This window comes from Gallinula chloropus (genome assembly GCF_964237585.1).
Source record: "Gallinula chloropus genome assembly, chromosome: 2".
In the NCBI taxonomy this organism is placed as follows: Eukaryota; Metazoa; Chordata; class Aves; order Gruiformes; family Rallidae; genus Gallinula; species Gallinula chloropus.
Window position 1 is genome coordinate 119,669,976 of NC_140086.1, and position 27,932 is coordinate 119,697,907.

Sequence of the window (27,932 nt, forward strand, 5' to 3'; positions counted from 1 at the left end):
CTTCTATAAACCACTGGCACAAAGTCCATCTAAAGCACTGCTGAATGTGAAGTTTTTGTTACAGTTCTGATGCTATTTACTTCATCTTGTTAAGTACACCATGGATGATGATGATGAAGAGGTACTGAGAAATCCTTAATAAATGAAATCCGATGGCCAGAAGTTGGCATGAAGTATCCTTATGTATGTGGGTAACTTGGATTTTTCAGAGACAACGTTTGTGTGAAACAAGTTATTTGATGCCAAATACCTTCATTTTGCAAGTTAAGTGTTGTTTATTGTTCTGAATATCTGTTTTAAGAATTTCACTAATCATTTCGTCACTTCCCAGTTGTTCTTTTAAATAAGGTTTCTTTCAGTCCTATGAACACTAAGCAGTGCCTGCTGCCACAAATCTTGCTTTAATTGCTTTCTGATAAAGAAGAAAAGCTAGCTGTAGTCTATCAATATTGTAGTATATGAAGGTGTAAGTCATAGTTTGCAAATCAGTATTTAAGAGCAATAAACTAGAAGAAACAGATAACCTTTTGGGTGCTTATGCCTTTTCTTCAGGCCTGAAATAGGACATGCAAGCTTCAGAAGTAATTCTCAGCTTGTACAGATTCCTCCAATTTTAACTAGGTATTTGAAAAACAGACACTTGGTACCTGGGGAACAGCTGAGGAATGAGACAGATGAGAAAGGTAATTATCCTACTTCCCGTGTTCTTTCTAAAAGGAAAGAGCAAGGCAGACAAGTGATGGTATGTAAAAAAGGGGGGGGCTGGGGGAAAGCATAAAGGAAGTTTCTGCCTTGTATTTATCTTTTAACATTCAGAATTAAGGATTCAACACACAGATTTGCCTTTGGAAGACATTCCACACAACTTCTCTTGAGAATCAGCTCTGAAAATCCAGAGAGATGGTAGGTATTTTGCCAGAGTCATTTCTTACCTGGTAATAGTGTGGTTTTGTCCTTCATTAATGAGTTTGTTCTGTGTACACACAGTTTCCAAGACAGTTTTCAGTGAAGAGGATGAAATCTATTACTCTCAGCTCTACTCCTTCTTGCTACCTCTGTCCACAAATATTGTCTGAGTTATGACTTTACACCACAAGAGTCGTAAATCATTTGTGCAAACAGTCACATTTTTATCCTTAAGATAGGTACAGCAAATACCATCCCAGAAGCTCTGTTACTACAAAAGCATTTTTCCTGATGAGCAATCACTGACGAGGTTGTAATTCTGGCTGTTATTTCCAGTCACATTTTGTCAGTTGACATTTGGATCATTTTTATGCCTTTGATTTTTTTCCCCAGCAATGGAAAAAGAGCATACAGGATTCTAATGACACATTTTATCTGTGTAGATAAAAGGCATAGTTGGTAGCCCTTCTTCTTTCTCACAACTGGATAATTTTAGCAAGCAGCAGCCAGGCCAACCTTTGTTGTACAGGCCAGATGCAATCTGCAGACAAATACAGGTTTTAAAATAAGTATCTTGGCTTCCCTTACACTGAAACCCTGTGACTGCAATAGATAATCAAGAACAAAACAACGTGATCTAAAACAGAATTAGCTGGCTGCTGATAAATCTTTGCTGCAGGGCATGTGCATAAGTAAACACATGCCACTTGGTTAGAGGGAGAAATGAAGAAGTCTTTTTAAGCAGTAAGATTTCTCTACCACCATAACTAATTGTCCAACTCAATTTTTGAAGACTGGAAGAGAGTCCAAATCTTCCTTTAATCCAGGAATAAAATATTTACGAGTAGTTTTAAATGAGGACAACTTCAAATAATATCACAAAATAACTCACGACCTTACACTCACCACACAATTCCTGGAAAAAATTCCTTAGGTAATTTGTATTTCAAAGTCATTTTCAAAAGGTATCTGTTTTGAAAGTCATAATCTACTGTCATACCTCTGCTTGACTCACTCAGGTATTTAAATATGAGCGTCAAATTAAAAACTTTGTGTGTTAGACTACCAACTCACAGATGATGTCAGCAGCCAGGAAAGGAGGAAGGAAATTCTTTGTTTCTAGAAACTGGGTCTTGACAGTTCTTCTATGGATTTAATCTTTGTATCATTTAATAGGATTTAGAAGCCTAGATTTTAATTAGGACAGATTAATTGCCTAATAGGAGGAGGAAATATGGAGTCCCCTAAGAAACAAAATGTAATACCTTTAGTAGGTGTTCTGTGATGTTCTCAGTAGGTTAAACACTAAGCACTAAGGGACTGTTGTCTAGACTTATGCCTTGGAGCCTGCTGGATTTGAGAAGCCTGTTAAGATAACGTGTTTCAGGCACAACATTCCTACAGCGAGTTTCAGACTTACAGTAACAGGTTCCAAAAGCAAATCTCATGATTGTGAGAAGCTGTTAGAATATGCAAACTGAATCATCAGAATTCTTAGCAGTATAAAGTTTTACTCTGAAAAAGAAAAGAAATTTTTGAAAAAGCAACCTTGTTCTCCCAAGTTTACAAAACATGCACAGTTGGGTCTTTATTCCTTTATTTTTGAAGTTTGGGGTTTGTGGGGTTTTTTTATACATTATAATGAGAGCACATCAATCTTACTTTTGATTTCTGGCACTGAGTATCAAAAGTGTACCTGTAACATTTAAAGAGTTACATTTACAAAACTGGCACATTGTCTGAGTAAGATTTATTAAAGCTTTAGTAATAACATCTATACAACATCTAAAAAAATACCATGTTAATTTTAAAAGCAGTATGAAATTTTATTATATAGTACAAAGTCTGTTAGATGTCTCTAAAGATATTATAAATAACTTTAATCTCAAAATACATCAATTCTAACTGAAATGTTGAAAAATACCTCCTCATCCTTCTTCCAATTTTTTGTCAGAAGAGCATAATCCTCAAGATGCTACAGAATTTAACAAAATATTTACTGCAAAGTTCGTGATCGCCAGGACACAAAGCTAAAATATGTATTTCCAGCATAGCAGGAGGTAACCACGAAGGCAAAGAACTGTAGAAAGAGGAGAAAAAAAAATACATTAGAAGAAAAATATACTTGAAGCACTATCATTTCTATGAAAAGAGTAGTTATGGGGTTTGGAAAAAAGAGAAATAGGCAGCTGACTAAATGACATTCTTTCACCTCCTTGTACTTGAGTGGCTATCACAGTCATCACCATGTAAGCAAGCTTATATTATGCACAGAAATATGAGCCTAGAAGCAGACAAAATACGGTGTATTTTTGATTCATATATTCACGTTATACCACCTCAGTATGAATATTACAGACTGGACCCCCACCAATCCTATACTAGCTGCTTTTAACATTAATTTCTGGTAAAGACTGAGGAATAGTCCACACGGGGCAGTGTGAGCTCAAGCTACTGCTCCCTCACGCTGCTGCCACGATGCGGGAATTGCCTACAGCCCATCCCCACCTCACTGTGGCACACTGGGCATCAAAATAGATTTGTCTACAGGGAAAACTCGGGATTCAAATGCAGGCCCAGACATGTTCTCAAACAGCAGAACCGATGAGATTACCAATTCCAAAGATCCTCTCTCTACTCATGAAGAAAGGTGTTCTCAGTGCAAACAACAGTGACAGCGACCACACCACCATACCACTCCTTTGTCAGAAACTGATTACAAGGTAAGTCTTCTGTAGCAGGCCAGATTTATTTTATGTTTGAAGATTAAGAACTACACAGTACCAGTGGTGCTGCTTCTGCAGTCCTTGCAGCACAGGCACAGAGAAACCAAAGAACAGCTGTGAACTATTTCAGCTGCCCCGATAAAGGCCAATTCAGTGCCAGTGGTTAAGTTCCAGTTAATCAGTGCATGCTGTTCAAAATAGACCATGTTCAAAATGGTCCTGTCATAAGACCAGAATGTTTTGTACTGGTAACAGAACCAAATAAAGCTGACAGTGCAAACTGGATTAAGGCTGCTTTTCTGGGAGGTGAGCGGTGATAGGACAAGAGGGAACAAAAGCAAGTTACAAGGAGGGAAATTCCAATTACATCTTTGGGGTGGTGTTGGGGGAAGTCACAGTGAGAGTAATCAAACACAGCAACAGAGGCCCAGAGGCACTATGCAACAGCATCCTTGGAAATACTCAAAACTCACGTGGACAAGGCCATGATAGCCTGGTAAGAGTTAGCCCTGCTTTAAGGGGGCAGAGAGTTGGACCAGATGACCTCCAGAGATTCCTCCCAGCCTAAAAATATTTTGTGATCCTACCAACGTTCCTTAATTATATACTACCATTGGCCTCAGCAGGCCCATCAGCTCTGAGAGGAGGGGGTCAGGCTGTAAATCTAAACCCTCCAACAGAGTCATCTTGGCAAGTCTTGTCTAATAACAATTTAACCTGTAGCACCAAAAACTGAAGATGATGATTTAAAATAACATGACAACAGAAAATTTTAGCATTCTACTTTTCCAATAGTTTTGTTTCTTATGAAATAAGAGCTCCACCTAAAACCTTTCTAAAAGAGAATGACTGCTGGGGATAGAGGATTTGCTAAATTCCCACCAACATCCATCCCTGAAACCCTTAATGGGCTCAGAAAGCAAAAATCTACATTTAATAGTTTATTTAGACAGTGCATTAGAAAAACACTATTAGGAAGTATTAGAAGAGATTCCAAACATCCCATGAGACACTGAGCCTTCATGCATTTTGCATAAAACTTGAGTCAGCGTGGAGGCTTGTCTAGCAGCAAGCAAGTTTCTGTCAACAGCAGCGGCTGCGTAACGGATCAATAGTTAGGAGCTGCCAAGTGGAGATGATCCTGAACACCACTGAAGTGACAGGGATGTAGTTATGCAACTCCCAAGACAAAAACAGAGCAGGTATTCAAGTCTTTGTGTTCATGTCATATATAATAAGCTTCACAAAGGAGGCAGGATTCGTCAATAGTCCTAAGAGGACAACTGCAGGAGCATGGATGGTCAGCAAAGTAGCTGTAATTTGGAATTACTCTGTACAACTGAATTTGCCACAACATGCAAAAAGTTGTTTTACAACTCCCTTAACTTCGCTAGAGAATGCAGTCACCTACTCAAAGTGACAAGGCTCTTAAAAAAAAAAAAAAGAGCAGCTGTTTTTCACCCACATTGCCTGAGTCCTTTGGATTTCTAAACCTAATTAGTGAGACAGTAATGTCAGGCTAATTAATGGTTCGCATCCACTTTAAGCCCCTAGAAGGTTACATGATTTTCAGGCATTGCCCACCTAACTCAGAAGAAAGACTGAGGCTGTAACAGGAAGATCACTGTAGGCACAGAAATACCACTTCAGACCTTCCCAGAGGTGTTGTATAGATGGCTCAGCCCACAGAAAGCTGAATGCACTCAAGCCACACGCATGCAAATTCAGCTGAGTTGGACAACTTCAAAAGCAGCTTGAACTAAGGGCACTGAGGTGACTTGGTGCTCACCCAGGCTGTTTTGCTTACTCTGATCCGCAGGCTGTAACCTCTGCAGAGTACTACCAACAAATGGGGGCAGAGGAGGGGAAAAGCAGCGTGATCCTAAAAACATTATGGCCCTTTCTGATATGACTGTCATCTCCTGATGGAATTCCTAGTCACCTCCAAAAACTATGAGCTGAATGACAGTTACCTATAGGTAACTTCTATATCAGTCAGCAGCTTTTTTCAGAATCCAGAACACAGGTGTGTTTCAACCTGCAAGCCTCCTTTTGATACCATTTCATTGGACATAGAACTGATTTAAATAAAAATTAACTCACTGAAGAAGCTGCCCAGCTGTTGTAGTTGTGACTGTCCAGTTCTTTAGTAACTGAAGATGCATCTACAATAGCAGCAATGAGGTACAAAATGAAGGCACTTCCATTGAAACACAGACCCTGTTGAAAAACCAAACAACTTAAGTAGTGGGTACGTACATGCATTTGTTATTTTCTAGTCCAACATTATAAAACTCTCATCTGAAATGTAATGTACACAAGAAAATGCAACTCAACTATTTTTTACCTTCTTCCAAGTTTCCACCCATAAGTTTAAAATTCAACCCCTTATTTTGAAGATCAGTAAACACTCAAGCACATTTTAGACAAACTTCTCCCCATCATACTAAATCCAGAAGAGTCTTAAAGCTGGTGTGCTGTGGTTTTCCAAAAGTGGCCATAAGGACACAGTTTGGTTATCACAACCTAAGTGTCAGGCAGTGAGAATACGACACTACATGAAAAAAAATAAACAAACCTGCAATGTGATTACATTTCTAATCTACACCAAGATACACTGTAGGAATAAATGACTTATGGGTGTATGAAAAAGGCTTCTAAAACTTCAAATATTTTGGTTTTCTCCATTTTTGAAGTGGACTGAATGTAATTTTTTTATAGCCATTCTTCCATCTTTCAGTATCTCCCCCTTCTGCCTTGAGCAGAAAGCAACGGGTAAAACCAAGGAGGTGAACACTGGAAGGACTACGTGGGTCATCAAGATACATCCATAGCTGATGCTGCATTTCCTTTTCCAAGGAGCAGAGTTTGTGTCTCAGGGTACCTACGTACATTACTAAGAAAGAAGCAAAGCAGATAACTCTCACATAACACTACAGAGAACAAAAAAAACCCAAACCAGCCTGGGTTTTTCATGTGAGAGAACAGAAAAGGAAGGGCGGAAGTCTGAGAAGCTGAAAGATACATAAAAAGGTATGAGGGGTTGGGGTTTTTTTAAATTAACTTTAATACTTTGTCCTTACCCACTAATTGGTCATTACTATGGGAAGTTAATTCTTATTTTGTAAAACACCCCCCCAAAACTCTACCCTGCTACTTGTCTAAGGCATTTGAATTCGACCATGAAACATACTTTTAGTTTACTGGTGCCACATTTAAATGGAATAACCGTGACATGCTCTGCACCTAGTTACAGCTGTGGGATTTAAGTAACTCCATTTAGACCAGGTCCTAATCTTCTGCATCTGTTCCCTTCACCTTCTGGCCCCACGCTCACATTCCAGAGTATTACACAAGTATCACTACCCTGACTCTGTTGCCCCAGTTGTCTCTAAATGTTGCTATACCGGTGCAACTCCAACTTAACTGATTTCCATGGTGTGACCTGCCAATTGTTGGCACCTTATCCTAAAACTGGCAGTTTAATACTTTATTACTGTAATGCCCAGATAAAACAAGAGAGGTGAGACCTAGGAATATACGACAATTTTTCACTACTGAATTCACTAGTCACTGACTCTGGCAGAATCTAAGAAGAGAGTTACAGCCTGACAAAAGAAGTTCAGAAGGCAGAGATGGCAGTTGTTCCCTCAATGCACCAAAGTGCGTATCAACAATTTGAAACGGTTGGTATAGGAGTTCCTTGCATCCGGCTCCAGGACATTTGATGCTGGCAGAGTTTACTTCAGACTTGGTGGAGTCTGGCCCACTGCCACACATTCCTGTGACACACAGGGCCCAACACTTTCTGAAAGGAAGCTATTCCCCAAACATGAGCTCTTTCAACTCCAAGTCCCTCCAGAAAGCAACATGCTGTGCTGTCACCTGTTTACATTTAAATCAAGTTGCCAGGGCCTGTATGAGGCCTCCTACGCAAAAAGCCTTTCCGCATTTTTCAGACTGGGCTGAAACCACATCTTCTTGTGGTTCCTAAGACCTTGTGTCCTGCTTCTGGCCAGGCCAGAGTTAACCTCCCCCATCAGCCAACACAGGTGAGTTGAGTTAGCCAGGGCTGTTTTCCACACCACCTGACATCACTTCCCCATAAAAGCCGCTAGCTGGGGAAGGGTAGGAGCTTGTTGGACAGAGGTGATTTGACACCGCTCTGGGACAACAGTCCTCTTTTTGTGCCCAACTTGGGGCTCAAACTCATAACCCTTGGATTATCAGTCCCATGCTCTATCCACAGATCTCGCCTCTCTTGTTTTATCTGGGCATTACAGTAATAAAATATTAAACTGCCAATTTTAGGATAAGATGCCAACAACTGGCAGTTTCAGGTGAACTTCTTTTAAAGCACTGCTTTTCAAACTCCAGAGTTGATGGCCAGAGTATTTGTTGTTGTTATTTTTAGATTTCCCGTTCCAAAAGAGACTCAATTACCCTGGAAAGCTACAAATCCCTGCAATATCTTGTCACGTAGAAAAGAAAAAAGCACGTAATTTTTGAGAAGTGCTGCTCTGGGAAATAATGCTGTTGGGGAAGATGGAATGCAATGCAAGCTGATTGGGCCTTTACTGCCAATATATTACTCAGACCACATGGTTCATGCTAAATTACCATCTGCTTCTTAAATTCAAATTTACCAGATTTTAAAAGCTTCCATTGATTGTTTTAGCAAAGAACTTGGACTATTAAGGAGAGTTGGTTTTGATGCATGTCCTTTGGGTTAATTTGCAGTAAAAGTAACTGCAATTTAAGCAATTTAGTAACGTGCTTAACCTGCAAAAAGTGAATTTATGACAGAAGTCCAGATGTAATTTAGGATACTGCATACAATAGGCACAGTTTGAGCTAACTGTTGCCTAAGGAGGCAGAGCAATAACTAGCAAAAACTAGAATTCAGGATACTTCAGATAATAGGGGGAAGGTGGGTGTAAACTCACTCAAAAAGCTGTGTGCCACTCAAAAAGGAAAGTGTCAAGCTTTCTTGAATGAAGACATTAACAACATCTTTCTGAAAAGACACCAAACATTTCTCTTGTCAAGCCAGAAGTGGGAGGTCTGATTCAAAGGCTGCTCCCAAAGCTCTTTTAATACCTTAAGGCAAGACAAGCTGCAACGCAAGCATATTTTCTGGGTTTTTGTTGGTTCCCCCCCCCCTTCATATCACCTTTTACTATAAAAGGAGGCTACCTTTTGGACCTACATTTATATGTGATCTTATCTATAATATGTTTGAAACTCATGAGCAAGAAAGACACTCAATATGAAGTAGAAACAAATCAAATACTCCAGCTTGTCTACCACACAGAGCAGGGACAACTCATTTATGTGCAGCTGTTGCCTGATAATAGTGTTAAACACATGAAAGAGGAGCAATGACTAAAGCTGTATTCAAAAGGATACAAAGATGCTTTCCCTTTGAATGTACTTTACTTACATCTAATGAAATGAGGAGGGGAAAAAAAACCTCCACACCTTTAAATGTACCCAGACACATTACTGCTGTAATTGAAATAATCCAACATTTCTATAGCAGTGTTACAGCCTTAATGGTAATTGCTGGTCATGAAACTTGAAAACAGAGCAGCTATCTGAACATAATCCTGGTTGTTCTTATTAGCAATTGCCATAGCTGGCTATTTATTACAGCAGCAAATGGGAAGAGGGAATGTTTTCAATTTTAGTCACGTACACAGTATAGCTGATGACCTGTTTGCAACACAGAAGTCAAATATTTTATCATAACAGAATTCTAGTCAAGCTTTAGCTATTTAAAAAACAACCTAACAACAAAATCTCACTGTCTCAGACAAATGCAAAGTTAAAATTTATAACAATTCTTGAATGGGTCACAAATTGCCAGTTGGCTGAGATGACAATGACTTTTAGGATCTATTACCCTGAACACCAGCCTGTTATGAAAATCATGTAAAAATATACGGTTGAGAGGTAGAGCTAGACAGGTTTGTTCAAACCACAAAAACTGGATCTGAATTTCAAGTGCCTGTGAGATGCTTCTGTAATTACATTAGCCGTTTATCTGATTTGCATTAAGGCTTAAGCTAAAAGCAAAGGATTACATGGCCTGTATTTTACATATAAGTAATGCCAATTTTCATCACAGTCCTGGTTTCTGCAGGGATAGAGTTAATTTTCTTCCCAGCAGCTGGTGTAGTGCTGTGGTTTGGATTTAGGATGAGAACAATGTCACTAACATGTTCATGCTGTTTAGTAGTTGCCAGAGAGTCAATGGCTCTTTAGCTTCTCACACTGGCCTCCCAATGAGAGGGTGGGGGGGCACCCAAGAAGTTCCAAGGGTACAGTTAGGACAGCTGACCCAGACTGGCCAAAGGGATATTCCATACCACATGATGTCATACTCTGTATATAACTGGGGGGTGGGGGGGGAGAAGATGAAGACATAGGAAGCAGGGCAGCTTGGGATCTTGCTGAACACCAAGTAGTGGGCAATTGTGCTGTTCGTAACTTGTTGTATATATTCTTTATCATCATTTTTGTCCTCTTAAACTCTTTTTATCTCAGCTTAGGAGTTTTGTTTGGTTTTTTCCCCTCCAATTTTATATTTTCAATTCTCTCTTACATCATGGGGAGGCGTTACAGGCAAGTACAGTGTTAATGAACATCTATGTAGCAGTTTTAGCTGTCTGCCAAGCCAAACCATAACAAACACTATTTTCACACTTCCCATTTGTGGTGTTGATTCAAGTAGGTATTTCTGCTCTTTAAGCCTTATGGCCAGGTGTGTTAGAGGCAGCAGCAGGGAAGTAATCTCTACAGGGAGAAAGAGAGGCCACTGTGCATAAGTATCAGTCACACACACGTTATTAAAAATCAAGTCACTGCATCAACCGCTGAACAAAACGGTGAAACATCATAGGAAAAGTGTTTTAAAAGTGTCTGGGTAGCACAAAGGTTAAACGCTGCAGGTATGCAGACACACACTAATTAGGGAAAAATCTGCAAAAACCACAAGTACAGTTGGTTAACTACATCCATAAAATGCATCAATATTTTATTCGCTTCGTAATTCAGCAAATCTGAAACCACAAAGAACGAGTGTATTTACCACCGTGGTCCACGGCACCTGGGGGATCCTGGTGTAGGTCATTGTCATGTAGATAATCAGAAAGAAGACTGTGAGAACCCAGTAAAACACAGCTACAAACATTACCCAGCCAAAGGCTGGATATAGGAAGTATTCTGTTCCAGCGATCAGGGTCCACACCAGCAGCCCCAATACCTGCAAAAGTTAAGGGAAAGAAAGAAAAAACCGTTACAGAGTCTTAGACCTCATACATTTGTTGTAGGTCAAGGAATGACACCTATGCCATTCACAGAAGTATTTGATGAGCCAAGTTGGGATGCTACACTAAGAGAACACTAATCTAACAAAAAAATAACATGTGAAACTGGGGAAAAAACAAATGGAAAGGCAGAACAAAGCATCTTGGTGTTGATTTAGCTTACCTTTAGCTATTATGGAGCTATACTACTGGTGGGTTTACAGCTAGCTCAAAAGGACTGCTTATTACAGCCTATGAGTTTACATGCATGAAGGTAAATGCTACACTATTTTGCAGTCAGCAAAATCACTCTAGAAACAGAAGTCCATAAACGACCACTGGGCTCTTCAGTTCCTACCTGCCACAGTCACAGGTAATGGAGTAGTTGGATCTAGTTCAAAGTGGTCCACAAATCACCTGCTCTGTGGACTGGCAGGCACCATAGACACAAAACTCCTCCTAGGCCCTCATTATAAAAGGCAATAAAATATCACCACTGTAGTATACTGCAGGACCAGAGCAGGTCAGCTTGGGCATGACATCTTATTCCACAGTTCTTAAAACATTTCTCAAGTGACCTAAGTAGGAGACAAGAACGCACGCTCAAGCAAAGTCCTCAAGCAAAATGGTATAGGGAAAAAGCCCCTCCCTCCTGATCCTGAATCTGGTCACAAGTAAGACATGAAGAGATGTTTTCTCTAGTGTTAGGTGATCTCCAATGCATTAAGGGACATGAGGAACAAAACAAAACAGAAGCCAAGTCCCATGCCAAAGGAAGAAGAGTTGTGTCTTTTGCAAGTTGTCCAGTAATTAGAAAAAGATTGTTTACAAAAAGAAAGGAATGTTTTATACCTTAAAACCAAACAAAACCACCCACCCCCCAACACTTTACTAGTGTCAGATTTGGGAACTAAAATTATTACCTTTGAAATAAGGCTTATCTCTTTCTGCAGCCCAGACTATGGTGAAACTGCCCAGCATTGAGAAATGAAAGAAAATTAAAGCAAGTATCAACACACTTATTTAACAGACAAAAGACATAGCAGGACAGACTAAGGAACCTTCTACCCCAATATTCTGTTTCCAGCAGTGGTTAGTAACAGAAGTTCAAAGAAATATATTAAGAATAGACCATGCAATAGTATTATTTTCTTGGACAATCTTCCTCAGCTGTCAGGAAGGTGCAGTTGATGGACTTCCTGAGACTACAGTGGTATCATTGTAATCAATAGCCCTTGACAGAAGATGACAGTTGTGCTGTAACTTCATTTGGACAAAAGCTAATCCCACTCCCATGCAAGATGTTAGTCATGGTCCTGTTTACTTTCCTATTGCAACACTGATCATGTAATCATTAATGATATATCTCTAAACATTACATACAAAACCATACTGTTAAACAGAAGTTTCTTGTAGTTGGTCCTGCTAACTTTCAGAAGTTACATGGTATCCATTTGTCTTCAATTCATCCTCCAAATTGCCACCCAAACTTAATTCAGCCTTCAATTTGTCATCTTGTGTGTTCACAATACATTCCAGTATATTACTTGTACATTCACCCATATCCACACAACACATACATAAAAGCAGTGCACAAATGTCTGTTCCATCCCCCCCCCCCCCCCCCCCCCCCCCGCGTAGAGAAGGCACATAATGGTCTTTAAGAGCATTTTTCCCGCTGTTTTCACCAACTCTGCAGTACTCTCTTTATAGGAAGACCTTGCTTTGACTGGGAGAAAAATTCCTACTTTCCGCAGCATACCAGAGGAGGGCAGCATTGCCTCACAAGAACAGCTCAAGCAGCATTAACTGGGTAGTTTAAAATACACACTGTTCTCTTAATGGAAAGCTATCAGTTCACCAACGCTCCCCATCGTTCATTTCAATTCTAGTTTCAACAACAGTTTACTAATAGTAGCAATTCAGTTAATAATGCCTCAAATTGCATGAGCTACCCATGATTAGATTAAAAACCAGCTAAATTTTAGGGTAAACACTGCTTTAAGATTAAACAATATTGACAGATGGTTAGGTAACAAAATACCCTTTTCTCAGGACAAAGAGTTGCTTTCCATTGTGCCCACCACACTTCAATCCACATTTGAATTCAGTATCCAGACATTATACCAATGAACAATTGGTTTCATGCTTGATAAATAATTACTAAAGATAGATTTATCTAGTAAAATACCAAGAACAGAAACTTGGAAGATGAGACAAAGAAAACAAAGAAATTAAATATCATTAAACATTATAACCTACTGACAACAGTGCTGGTTTTCAGAAAGCTTTTAAAAATAGAAGCAGGCTTTTTCAATATAAAGCACAAGAGTATGAACAATACTTCATACTAAATTCAACCCAAATCAGATTGGTAAGGACACTTCAGCTTATGTAATGGATTATTTCCAGAAAGAGCAAAAACTTCACAAGGAGCAAATTAAAATGGCAAACTTTAAGGTTACCTGAGACCGCTAATCTTACACTACACAACAAAGCCAGCAAGACATTAACTAGAGCCCTGGTATTCTCACTGGTCACTGTTCTTAGACAGTAATATTCTAAAACTGGTGTTACTGCTCTTATTTCAAGATCATTTTAATATTAAGGGGCCGCATTCCAAAGAATTGCTTTTGATGCATGTTTTTAGCTAGCCCGCATCGATGGCAGAACAATTTATCTAAGCAATTGAGATGCACCACGGTTGTTAGAGATTTATATTCTTAAGCAGTTCTTGGTTCATATGCATCGTAACTTTGATGGGTAGCATATTAGAGCGTGCCTGACATTTTCAGTTGGATCCAGATACTCTTACTGCATATTACTGGAGCTGACAGGCTGAAATAATATTTCAGATTTCTTGATTAGACTTGAAAAGGTCAGATCGGCTCATGGTCAACAATTCACTCTGTGTGTAGTTAAATGATACGGCAAATGGTTTTATTGCATATGTAAACATATGCAATAAATTGATTTAAAGTTCATGCTGGCCGTCAGCATCTACAAAATACCTCAGGAGTCAAAGAAAGAGACACATCTAGACAAGTCTTTTGTGATCAGCTTGTCTTCTCAGCATGTTAAATACCCAAATAGCTTCTGTGGTGTTCAGAAGCCTGTCTTGTAATATTCTTATTGTCCCTTACATTACACATTTGCTGTTCAACAGATCAGTGCAAACTGGATGACACTTGTGCATCAGCTGGAGCCCAGACTGCTGCTTTTCCTGCTGATTCGATAACAAACCTCCCCACTGGGAATAGCTGGACTATATTCATACGCCATCTCAATGAGCATCTAGTGCACAGAATTTGGGAGGTGAGCAAGAGGTATGTGACCCGTTAAAGCAAAGACCAGAAGCTACAAAAGAAGTGCTTGTGGTAATTCAGCATGCACAGATAGCACACAGCTACCTTCACTGCTTCAGATCAGCTGAAAGTCAAGGGAGAAGGCTCCACTCAAACTGCCAAAGGCCCCTATCTCATGATAACCAGGTAGCTATTACTAATATAATCTAGCATAAGTACTTGATTTTAATTTACAAGCAAATCAGAATATTCTTATTTAGAATTTTAGAAGCATACTACAGTCCTCTGAGAAAGGGAGGAAAATGCATCAAGGCGACCAAAGAAAATGATGCATGTGGTAGTTGATGAAAGGGGACGCCGGGTCATAAGACAGTAAGGGCTTCACCAACTGGTCCAGTTTCTCAAGTCAGATCAGAGATAGGGATTTCACCTACCAGTAAGTGACAAAAGGCAAGCAGTCTTCCCTTGTTTACTGCAGTCTGATTTTACCTCAGACATCTATTTTATGGTCATTTAGATGTTGTTTGACCAGGTACCTCCATTACTGGAACACATTAATATGTTAAGTGTACTAATGCATACTTCAGCAGGTGGCAGATACTATAAAAGAAGAAATAACTTTGCAGCAAAGTCCAATTGAGTGTGCAGGTTTAAAATTAGGTGCTTAACCGCGTATTCAAAGCCCTAAGTGCCATAATTTTTCTGCAAGTGCCGAGAATTTCAGAAGTATCAGACTATCTAGACACTTAAAATGAAGTTTTTGTTGCCAAGCAGATGAGATATCTTGTCTCACATTGCTGGTACAAGTCAGCAGGTATGAAAGCAGGTGCAAACTTGAATCTGTGTATCCAGCTTTGCTTTTTGAAGCAGCTCAAAAGCTGCAGAACTGAATTCATACTTGCAAACTATATTTAAAAAGCCTATCATGTCGTGACTCCTCTCCAGTGACACTAGCATTACAAATTCTGCAGCACTCATCTTCACAAGTTAACTCAACAACAGATCTAAAAATGTTTATGCATCTCTTTCAAAGGAAGAGGAAATCTCACTGGGGCAGAACTGACAGAGAGTCTAGCTTCATTAAATTAAAATATTTTTTAAAATTAAGAGAGAAAACAAAGTATTTGGCTTGTTTGCCTGAATCTTTTCCTATTCTTTATCCTGGAAATGCTTCCAGACCATTCAGCTCTCTGTCTGCATAAGTATATTATTTATTCAGAGTTGCTACTGGCACAGATGGAAATGATGGTAGTAGATTAAGAGTTGTGCATTTGCAGCAACAGTTGTCTCCTGTATTCAAGCCACCTAACCAGAGACAGAATCCAGCAAGTAGAAAGCTAGAGATATTCCCTCTCCTTCCCAAGAAAAGAGATTTATGGCTAGAAGAAAGAGAGACCATTCTCAATTATTACACATCATTATTTCACTACTAAATCACTAGTTAGGAGCTACCTCAGCAGCAGAACAAGCTGCCTATGAATGTCTCAACCTTCATCCTTTTCTTCACTTGGCTACTCTCTGCATGTAAAAAAAAACCCAACCAAACCCACCCAAAAACCCAACCAACAGACAGCATGAATATTTCTTATGCCTGCGTCCTATTTTCTTATCCCACCTTTCATGTCCCTTAGGAAGACAAGGTTGCAGAGGTGCCTTTCATCAGGCACTATGACGCTGAGCAGGGACCCCCTAAGGGCAGCCAGACCAGCAGTTCAGCACTACAGGGGCTCCCCTTATTGGATGTTGATTAGTCAGCCATCCCTTGGGTGTTTGTAAGCATCTGGTAAGATTAACAGTCTTCCAAACTTGTCATGTCACGGATCACAGACCAAAACACAGGACCTTTCACTGTGAATCAATATGGGGGAAAGGCGAGGATATTTCAAGAGGAAAAAAAAGGGGGAGGGCGGAGTGGGCAGGGAAGGACATTCCTCCTCTATTGTTCCTGTAAGACATGCTCAGCCAGTACATCGTAAGAACACGCACATTTAATTGCCTTATATTGGGCAAATACAGAATGATTTATTTTTTCTTTCTTTCTTTCTTCCAGCTATGGCTAAATGGGGTGTTTGCACTGCATTTAAACAGTCTGCTGAAACTGGAGGTTCTGTGCTCACACCCCCCCCGTGACACATCCAAACAATTCTGCCTTCTGCCAGTAGAGAGCGCGCAGCCATCGCTTTCCTTAGAACAGGCTTCACAGCTGGGCACTGGGCGCAGGCTGCAGGTGCTTCACTGGGGCAACCTTCACACAGTGCCAAACCCCATGGCTCAAAAGTAAGCGCGATACATATACCTATACATAACTATAGCTACATCTTCAGAAATACCTCACACAAGGGTTATCCTAAATTAGAATGTCTCCACAAAGCAACTTCAATAGGTTCAATTTCCATACTGGGTACAAAACCAACATCAAGCATAGGTTTATCCACAAACTACCCCAAAGGAGGATTTTTGTTGTTACTCATTTTACTTTAAAAAAAAACAAAAACAAAAAACCACACAAAACCAAAACAAGTTCCACTGAAACCAAACAAAACCAAAGTGAAAAACCCAAACCCACAAATATATTCCCTATCATTTATAGAAATATATTTTAATGCCCGTGAAGGAAAAAGGCCAAAGGAAAACATGGCAAGAGCCTACAGGTACTGGATAAATCAATTAAATATCAGTCCAGAATAAAATTTTTTAAAATAGAAAAATCTTGCTTGTCAGAGAAGGTGATAAGCCCATTTTAAAACTTAGCTTTTAAAACTGTAAGGCTTCAAACTTAAATAAGATTTCTACTAATAGAAAAGAAGACAAGCAAATTCAAAACCATCTTCCAGCTGCATTCTTTAGAGAGATAAGATCCTGGCTTAAGTGTTTTGGACGCTTCAAGAACCATGTTAATGTAGCCTGTAATAATCTAATCAATACATGGCCGCAGCCTACTGCTTAACTTTCCCAGCTGTAAGTATTTTCTTAACACTCATTGTGATGAGCTGACAACAGTCAGCCACTACTGTTCCCCCCCCTTATTATTGACAACACTGTACACACCCCTTCCCCCCCCCCCCTGCACACATTCAGGGTCATCAGCAGTTGGGAACATTTATTTTGCTAAGAGTTCCCCAATGGAGGAAAACTTTTGTTACTCACCCAGTTCCTTCTGGTGGGACGGTCCTGAGGGAGAGAGCTCAGGCACATACACAGGGGGAAAAAATCCTTTGCATTCTAGATGTTTTTGTGGGTTGCACACCAAATAAAATAAATAACAAAACCAAAAGGCTAAAGCTTTCTGGGGCTTTACCTGCCTGACAAAATCCAAAAATCCACAGTGCTGGTATGTCAGTGGTCATAAGGGACATACTAATGAAGTAATTTTGTCATTTGTACAATACAACTCCATGTCAAACTGAGCAGCAGCTACAGAACTCAAGTCTCTCCTACCTTTGAAAACATTTCTAATAGAACTCTGCAAAATTCAGTCTCTTCTACTTCCAGAGGTCTCTAAAAATTGTCTGAATACCTTTTAAATCATTCTCACACAATTTCAGTGGTTAAACTTCCTACAAGCTTTCAAACTTTCCATCACGCTCCTGGCACCAGCAAGCACCCTTCATAACAGACCCAACACGAACGCTTAAAACACTGGCAGTGCAAACCATCACTTGAGAGAAACCCCTCTCCAGACCTGCTTCTACAGGGTAGCTTTCAGAAGAAAAAAAACGTACTGGAAGCAGCAAGGGCTAAAACATGCTCCAGAAGTACAGCTTCACTAAAAATTGGACTCTTTCTCATGAGTTTAGTCTAAATCTTACTACAAGTCCCTGACCCAGGCTTGAAACACATCAGGGCTCACTAGTGGACATTTCATCCAACAGGGAGCATGCCTGTTCCAGAGCAAGCATTCAGACCAAGCCCTTCAGCAGCTGATGGGCCTCCAGTGCCTTTCCCACAGAACAGGGAAGTCCTCCCACACCTACCCCAGCTTCCCAGGAAAGAGTCCAAGAGTGCCTTCACCTAAAGAATCACGGAATCACTAGGTTGGGAAAGAACGTTGAGATCATAGAGTCCAACCGTACCCATTCTCTATTAAACCATATCCCTAAGGACCTCATCTACATGTCTTTCAAATATGTCCAGGGATGGTGACTCAACCACCTCTCTAGGTGGCCTGTTCCAATGCCCAGGAACCCTTTCTGTGAATAACTTTCTCCTAATATCTAACCTGAACCTGCCCTGGCACAGCTTGAGGCCATCTCCCCTTGTCCTATCACCTGTCGCTGGGCAAAGAGACCAACACCCACCTCTCTACAACCTCCTTTCAGGTAGTCTCCCCTCAGCCTCCTCTTCCCCAGGCTAATCAACCCCAGCTCCCTCAGCCACTCCTCCTAAGATTTGTGCTCCAGCCCCTTCACCAGCTTTGTTGCCCTTCTTTGGGCACAACTCCAGGGCCTCAACGTCTTTCTTGTAGGGAGGGACCCAAAACTCAACACAGTATTTGAGATGCGGCCTCACCAATGCTGAGTACATGGGCACAGTCAATTCCCTGGCCCAGGTGCCAGACTTCTGCACACCCAAACCAGTAAAGAAGGGTTAGTCCCTGTGTTCAGACCATGGCACTCATTATCCAGATCAGCTGTGCAGTGAGGGTGTAGTGAACTGGCCACGGCACATGTAAATAAGGGGATCAACTTGCAGTTACCAAAGGATTCACACCAAGAGGCAAAGCTAGCTTGCAAGAGCACTCAAAAAATTATAAGGACTGCTCTTCACAGTGAGAGAGAGGGATGCAGTTGCACTGGCATCTGAGACACGCACGCTGCTCCGCAGCGCAGCTGGAGAAGTCAGCGCAAACTGTTGCCTTTCACAATAGGTCTCCTCCAACCCTGACAGAGCAGCAGTATTAAACACCAGCTGAGCAAGCTGGCAGCAAAGTCTTGGGGCTTTTTTGGGGTTTGTTTTTATATCAGTTGGAGGCAGCAGCGCTGAGGTACTGACAGGCTGACTCCTGTTCTTACCTCTCTTATCAGAATGCTTCCAAAGAATGCTCATCAATACGGTGATAGACAATTTATATATATAAATGTATATATTGCAGTTGCACTGGCACCCAAGTGGGAAACTTAATTCTTTGATCAGAATACTGCAGTGCTGCCTAGGTGTAAAGAAAATAGTACTTGAGCAAAATGCAAGTACTACTCCCCAGTTTCACATTACCTTAATGAGTACCTACTAAAATGAATAATTTTAGTACCTACTAAAATGAATAAATCAAAGGCACTCCTTTCCCTAGTCTCCAACTGTTGTCTCCACTGATCACACTGCAACTCATGTGTGAGGAGTCTTGTGTGATGCGACACTCCAGCTCACTGCTGAGAAAAATAACTCAGGGATAGGCACAAAGAGTAAAGAAACCACACTGTCCACCCCAGGAGCGTATTACAGTGCTCCAACATGGCTTCACCTGACAAACATGCATGGAATGTGTAAGATGAGCTAATCAAGACCAAATGAAGGTAGCTTACACTAAAAAAAGCAAGAGGTTTTTTGGTTAGTTTTTTTTTTTTTTTTTTCTTTTCCTGGAAAACAGACAGTCCCACCTCCCATCAAAATTGTGAAATCACTACAAAAGAGTGCGTTTCTTACAGTTGCTTGGGAAGTTTTATCTGAAAAAAGTAACTAAAGGTAGGGCAGCAGATATTCAGAGGATAAAGAAGAAATAAGACTGTGCTTAGGTTGTAAGTTTTGTTCCATGTGATCAAAAACACCACAACAGAAGATTAGAAACTGTTAGGAAAGGAATTAAATAATTAAAACCTCCACCAAACAGACCATATCACAGTGCTTTATAAATCAATGGTGTACCCACGCATTATGTGCTGTTCATTCCTTACTCCCAGTTCTAAAATGATTCAGTTAGATTACACAAGGCACCTACAGCTCCTGCAAAAGACTAAAGTTAAAGTTAGAAAAAAAGACGTGCAATTATTTTCTGTTGAAGACTGAAGGAAGACATGACAGAAGTCTGCAGAAAAGCGGGTGGTACAAAGAAGGGAACAAGGATGGGATTAGGACATGCAATACAAGAAGCACCCATCTAAATTCTCAAGGGAGTTGAAAAACAGGAAGAAGAACATAAAAATCAAGAAGAATTAAAATTAAACAAAGCACAAAATTAATTGCCACAGGAAACAATGTACACTCCTGGAAGACAGGCCAGCTACATGTACATATTGCCTGCATACATGATAGTCAAGATACAGCTTGCAGCTCTGGAAATTCCTAAATATGCAGTTTGCTAGAAGCTAGAAAACTACAGTAGAGAAGGACCTTGCCAACTGTGCTGCTGCTTACACTCCTCCCTAGGTTTCCAATATTGGTTGTTAACAGAGACTGAAAAACAGGCCACTGGCCAGATCCGTTACAATCACCATTACTAACTTATGGGTTTAATTTGCCTTACTTTCCTGCAGCAGACCCTGGCAACCAAGTATTGGAAGGTGCAAAAGTGTTAATAGAGGATGGGATGACTATTGGTCACATCAATACACTAGTTGTTTCTAAATTAGAATTGCAAGGAAGAATCTCATGCAATGGTGAATAAACTGACTTGAATTCTATCATCATAAAATCCATCTTCTCAGCAGAGAAGCGGTTGATCATTAACAGGTCATTAAAACATGTACAAAGCATAAAGATTGGTCCTTGTCCCAGGGCATTTTCCACATTAAGTGTTTTAATGTTTTTGAGGGCTGCATTCAGGAGCACACTACTGTTTACTGATGCCTGTAAATTCGAATTTAACAGCTGTAGATCTGCACAGAGACATTTATATAGGTTACTGTGCACGCTGCAGGTATTAACTTACGCACCTTTGGTAACACAGTGCTAGACATCATTTTACCTACATGGCCATAGCAGAAGACACCACCTTATCTTTGCCCACAGTGTTCTGTTGCCCGATTCAAGTACATTTACACAGAATACAGCACGATGGGCCCATCCCGGGTCAGTCAGGAGAAAGGCCTGCAGCCTGACTGGGAACACACCAGTTACCACTATCAGCAGCTCCATCAGACTCACCGCTTAATGTAAAAATAAAGGGGTGGTACACAATGCCACTGAAGACAGATTGTCCTAAAATGCACTTACCTCTCCAGGAGGGCACTCAGTTGGAAGGCAATGACCTCCACAGTGCTTAATCTCTAAAGGTGACCTCAACGCAAGGAGACCGCTTGGCCTCTTGGCCAGCAAACAATCATGAAGGATGCAACTGAAAGGAACGCCGCTGCTCCCTTTTCCTTCCTCTTCAGTAAGGCCTGGCTGTGGCTGGGATTACTCCCACCACCTAGTGTTTCCCCAAGAAGAAACACCTTGCTATTGTTCAGCAACGCTGTTGATTTCAAACTCGAGGTCTCCAGTTTCCTGAAGAGTTGGGAGAAGTGGTGCTGCTATGGCAAACAACATGGTATCCTGGAGCTAGGAATTATTCATTAAAATCACCACTATGCTTTGCTCTTCAACAGTGGAGAAAGAAAACTGGAAAGTAATAGTATATTAAATCCAAACACCTGGCTCCACCTGCTTGAAAAGGCAGGTTAATTAATTCCTAAGGAAATTTTCACTTAATTCTGATTTCAAGTATGAATTTTAAAGCAATCACACAGCAAAACAGTCACAAGACAGACACACACGGTACAGGATACTTGTTTTTGTGTTTCCAGGTGGTTGCTTCTGTGCAGCCTCTGGACATAAGATTTCTTAGGAAAAACCTGAAGATTTGGAACAAAGACCTTCAGTTCTAAAAATAGCCATTAAGTTCCACATCCCGTATTTTTCTTCTTAAATTCCTGCTTATAAGCCATTGAGATAGACAAAGCTACAAGGTTAAATGTTTTTGCATTTAACGTTTAAATAGTAAAGCATTCTAGAGTTCTGAGTAAAAGTTATAACTGATTTCTTTGAGCAATAATGCTCACAAGTTAGTCCATTATACAGTCCAGTCCCTGTGCAGGCAGTACAGAACCAAATATATAACCTTGTATGACCCACATGAGATGCAGTGGTAATTCACTGAGTTGATTTGTACTAAGTCCTATTACCAAAGTCATCTTTATGTAGTATTTTTTAAGAGATTTCAATTTTAAAATACATTCATACATACAAAGTTACATGTAGATTTGAGAGCTGGTATTAATAGGGAACAGCTACTTGGGGAAGGGCTCAAAAGGGCTTGCAGTGCTTCTTTGCTGTAATTTAAATTAAAATAAAACAAGAAAATGAAAAAAAGGGAACAACCATACTAGCAGGCTTTTTGAATTTGTATTTTGAGATCTGAAGCTCAGATCTGGATAAAGGAAGAAACTTCCTCTCTTCCCATTTACCAAGAATTTCTACAGAGGATGAATTACACATCTCTTCCCAATATTTGAAAGGGTTTCAGGAGCACAGCTGCAGTTTAAATGCAGGGCAAGGTCTGCCCCTCTCAGTTTTTGGTTTAAGGGCATTATTTTCTGGGCAATGTAGGGGTCAAGTGTAAAACATGCCACCTTTTGTTTGTGCAAATGTAGTGACTGGTTCACAAATACCTGGGCATATCTTTGGAAGGGTCAGAGGCTTTCAAATCAAGCAGCAGAGACGTATTTCTGGAGGTAACAACTATGGTGTAGCCCTTGCGTTCTGAATACAATTTCTCCATTATAAAGCATGTGTATAAACTGAGTGCACACGTTTAGCCTCCTGCATATGCTAAATACATTGTTGTCTAATACTTTTGGAAGTGTATAATAAATTCCCTTGCACAGAAAAATTACCCCCCAAAAAAGCCCTATTAGCTTCAGTAATTTTCTTCCCTTTAGTTATTTAAGCTGGAGAAGTTTAGAAGTGGATTCTGAGCTCAGAAGATACAGGGCCATATGTGTCTGGCTGAATGGGTCTTCCCCAAGATGGTTATTTGTTATTACTATAAATAGCATAGTTTCTTAATGGAATATGATAGGAATACTTCGCTCTTTTGTTCTAATAAATGAATATAAGTGAAAAGAGGTTTGAGTTGCCTCTGTGTTGTGCTTTGCTCTTGCCTCATCTATCTACATAGAAGCTTTTCCTTTGGAAGAAGCTTTATAGCACCCTATCTTCCTTCTCCCCCCCCCCCCATCCCCCAACTTTCCCTGAAGAGATACAGTCGCTGAGGGCAGAAAACCATAAGCTTCTCAATAAACAGCAATGATTTGTGTAAGCTACTTTACACATTTGGTGCATCTGTACATGGAAAATACACACACCCACGAAGAAAGTCATTCTGCCATCATTTGTACATTAATGAGGTGAGCTATTTTTAAAAGAGAATTCCTAACAATGGTTACTTATGAATTATGACCGATTATTTATGTAGTTCACTTTGTTTAAATGATGTCTACATTCTTCAAGAGAACAATACTGTATACAGCTGCTTTATTAATAATGTCACTGGCTCTTTGTTGTTATTTTTACATCTCCATCTTCCTGTTAGGCCATGTAACTAGAGATGCCTATAATTAGCGGACACAGCATTGTTTCACAAATCCTAGCTGTTACATTAAAATAGCTTATTACTTCTTTGGAAATAACTTTTATTTTGCCCTATAGTTAGGACACAGTCATAAAACCAGAAGTCATGCAATGGGGAAAAAAAATAAGGCAGTTGCTGCTAATAAAGGCTATTGTGGCATTCTACATCTATTTAAACATGAAGAAAAAAAATGAACTGTTCATTCAAAATTTTTCTCCTTTTAGTTTTTAGAGTTATCATTTTCATTGCCAGCTGAACACTAGAGAAATTGCTGTTACACAAGAGAGAATTTTTGCCCACCGAGACAAAACCCTCTAGTCACCAAAACTTGCAACAGTTCCCCTTGCCTGACAAATTAAAGACATGGAGAAATAAGTCTACATCCAGATCTGTTGCTGTCTGCTTATTTAAAAGCTTATTGTACCTCTCAATTATTTCTATACTGAGTCCTAAATATAAAGGTCCAACCCCAGGAACCATTATCTGTGTTGTTAGGCAAACATTAAGGATTTTACAAGGACTGATCCACATGTTGTGGAAGTACCTCATTGAAAAAATGTTTCCTTCTCTGGCAAAAACTGTTTTATTTCCTAAATACATTTTGCATTAACAACATAGAACAGCATGCCTATACATTTTTAATATTTGCATGTGCTTTTCTGGAGACATTTGTGTTCACAGACTGCACAGTCAGAAAGGACTGTCTTGACTTTATGTGCAATGGTATAAAGATTTCTACCTACAACATGCTGCTTGGAAAGAGATGACATCTTAGCACAGACGTTGCTATGACAAGATTCATCTTGCCTCTAAATAAGCTGCTATAATGCCCATTACTCTCATCCTTGAAAAAACTCATCTGCATTTGTCTGAAGCCATTTTCCAGGCATGCCCATTTCTGAAATCTCCATCTGTCACCCATGTTACCAAAGACAACTTTGTACTAATAGCTGTATTTAGAATTGTTGACAGGACACTAGTGGACAAGAAAAAACCACAAACACTAATGCTACTTCAGACAAACTATGCTTTGCCCCTTCCCCCCCTTTTTCTGTTTTCATTTTCTTTTCACAGTAGTAATAGAAAAAAGTTTACTTTGGAGGAATCAAGAGCTGGACATACACAGTATAAAGTTTTCAGTGGAGACCTTTTTAACAATTGTTACTACTGTCCCACAATAAATGTTTGCAGGGAAGTTTGGAGTACAAAAAAGCAACATTAAGATGAATTATATGCAAGTGAAAAATATTAATGCCAAAGGAAGAAAACTAATTTGACAAAAAAACCACTGCAGATCAGTCATGCTTTTAGAAAAGTCCTTGCCACTGTGCTCCATAACTTTAAGGCTCTGAAGACAAGAAAGAAGTCCACAAGCCTGAAGGACTTCCCACAGCCTGTCTGCTCTCCATAATAATTACCCAGGTGGTGCATGCAACATAAAAGAACAAAAGTAAAAAGCTCCATGGGATACCTGATACTTGAAATTCAAACTACCGAAGTCATAAATTAATTATATATGCTGTGTGTGAGGCAGAGTATAATGTTCTCCAACCGCTTCAATGGGCCTTGTGTAAACAAAGAACAGAACAACAGGCTACAACTGTTAGCTTTCTAGTGCAAGGAAAGGAAAAAAGTCTCTAATCAAGAGAAAAAAAAACCCAACATTTCAGGGCCTGAAGACATTGGTGCACTCAGATTTAAATAAGTGAGCAGAAATGATTTAATGAACCTCAGGAGTCTGCTCTGCTTTTCTGCCAGGAGTTGCTGCCCTGCAAGGGTGACCGCATACACAGCTACTCTTGAATTACCACACTCCACTGCCCAGTGCACCCGAGGTAAACAAATCACTGGTTTGCGTTATCACCATTTGCTGAGCTGTGAACTGCAGCGAACACCAAGGCATGGAGACCTTTTCAGCTGTCTGCATTTAAGAGCTACCAGCCTGAAATCAGAATTTCTGTACTTGCTTCCTGTAACACATCAACACAGAAAAGTCAAGAAAGAGGAGTATGTCCTGCTCTCACTGCATGCGCTTATGCTTCACTGTCCCTGCAATACAACTAACAGATTTTGGGTTTTCAAGCATAATAAATTCCATTTATCTCTCTCTAAATCAGATTTTCCAATATATATAGTTCACAGATGTCAGAATTGCTGCTAACTGTAGTTACTGTGTTACTACAGATATGTAGTTAGTATGGATTAGTAGATCTCCCATACCTGAAATAGAATCATTTAGAGCAATTACACCTCACTGAGGAAAGGTATTGCCCATCCACTCTCCTTCTAGCTCATCTGCAGGCATCCCACTTTCCTCTGGGAGATGAGCATGTTGCTAGCCTGAAAACTGGTACAACCTCCAAATATATCATAGAACACTTTGGGTTGGAAGAGACCTTTTTAAAGGTCATGTAGTTCAACCCCCCTGCAGGGGTATCTTCAACTACATAAGGTTGCCCAAAGCTCCATGCAACCAGACCTTGAAAATTTCTGGAGATGGGGCATCTACAATCTCTCTGGGCAACCTGATCCACTGTTTCATCACCCTCATTGTAAAAAATATCTTCCTTACATTCAATCTAAATCTACTCTCTTTTACTTTAAAGCCATTACCCCTTGTCATACCACAACAGGCCCCTTTATCTAGCAAAGTATGCCCTGTACATAGGCTAGAGTTCTGTCCTAAAATTCAGGCAAATTTTAGCACGAGATCAAAATATTGGTCTAAAATACAAGCAGTGCTTGCTTTCCACCCCATCCAGCCACCCTCCATGCCTACAGTACAGAGGCTGAGTCAGCAGGTCAGGGCACGGTCTCATACATAGGCTAAGTAGTGAGAATGCAAGGCTACTATACCATCAACAGCTGACAGATGAGTAAAGCAGGTAACTAGAGGGCAATCACCTTGTCAGCCTTCAACACCAAATTTGCAACAGTCAACCACCTCTGTAGCACTCAGGTCACAGCTCATCATGGTCTAAGGCAGTAGGAACTGCGACTGAGTCAGCTGCTGGCTCAGTGGAAGCGGCCATGACCTGACCTGACCTGCCCGGCAGCTGGCAGTGCCAATATCCAAAAATGCAGCAGTCAAAGGCTATCTGCATCTGACCAGCAATCCATTAGCAGCGAGTGATGCAGCACACATACCAAAGTTGAAGATGAAGAGCTCCAGGTAATGTAGCAAAAGCCAAGGAGCTGCAGGGTCACAGGCTGAGGGTACGTCCTGTGCTTGCAGCAGACTCCCTTCCCACCCAAGTGGTTCTTCTGAAAAAACCAAGTCTTTTCCTGTACTTCTGTTTATATTACACCATCCCCAATATATACAACCAACTAAGTTATATTTACTTCGCTAACTTCCACACCTTTTCCCCTTTCTCCTTCCTCAGATACGGATCACAGCTTTCTTCTGCCCAGTATTTTCTTTCCCAGAATGACAATAGCATACATACAATGAAGAGGTGCTACCAGGCTTTGTTTAAATACTCTTTGTTGAGTATTTCAGCTATTTACCTCCCGCTCAGAAGTTCCTGTTTTCCCACTGAAGGGGGAAGGGAAAGCCATAAGCCTGTTTAGCAATATGCTGGCTTTTGTTTAAAAAGTCTTCATGCAGAGGTATTTAGTATGTTCCCCCCCCTCAACGCACGATACCACTAATTTCAAATTAAAGAGAAAACTCCTCAAAGAACTCCAAAAAAATCTGACTACAAAAGTGGTATTTTTAAGGTATCCCTTTCTTCAAGCTACCAACTAGTTCTGTATCAAAATGCTCCAATCTACACACATTGGAAACCCTGAGTACTGTTCTGAACTGTGCACAAACACGAGGGGATGTAATATAACTTCCTACTGCCAACAATATTACAGGTTTTAGAGAATAAAACCAAGAAAGCAAATGAATTAGGGCACTGAAAGACATCACTAACTGGGAGCTTTGCTATTTCACACGGAGGAAAATGGAAGACAGGGAACACAGTGATTGCTTTTGATACAGGAGAAGGCGTATGTTTGATAATCCACTGATAAGGCAGGAAAGCCATGGGACATGCTCATTTGTTGGACTGAAGAAACATGTTTAGTTTGACATTTGTGACGCCGAGCTGTTTTGACACCCAGGATTTAATAGTCTCAGGAGGCTACAGAG

At 40.3% G+C, this 27,932-nt stretch overlaps 1 protein-coding gene across 1 annotated transcript in view; it reads right to left on the reverse strand.

The window, feature by feature from the left end:
- Positions 1-2,708: 2,708 nt before the first annotated feature.
- Positions 2,709-27,932, reverse strand: part of CMTM8 (CKLF like MARVEL transmembrane domain containing 8) — a gene marked incomplete at its 5' end in the record, with an annotated part of 36,982 nt that continues 11,758 nt past the window's right edge. The window contains 3 exons of the mRNA XM_084260230.1: positions 2,709-2,986; positions 5,736-5,852; positions 10,726-10,899. Of these exons, the coding sequence (XP_084116356.1) occupies positions 2,903-2,986; positions 5,736-5,852; positions 10,726-10,899 (375 nt within the window). The 3' untranslated portion in view covers positions 2,709-2,902. The remainder of the gene's footprint in view (positions 2,987-5,735; positions 5,853-10,725; positions 10,900-27,932) is intronic.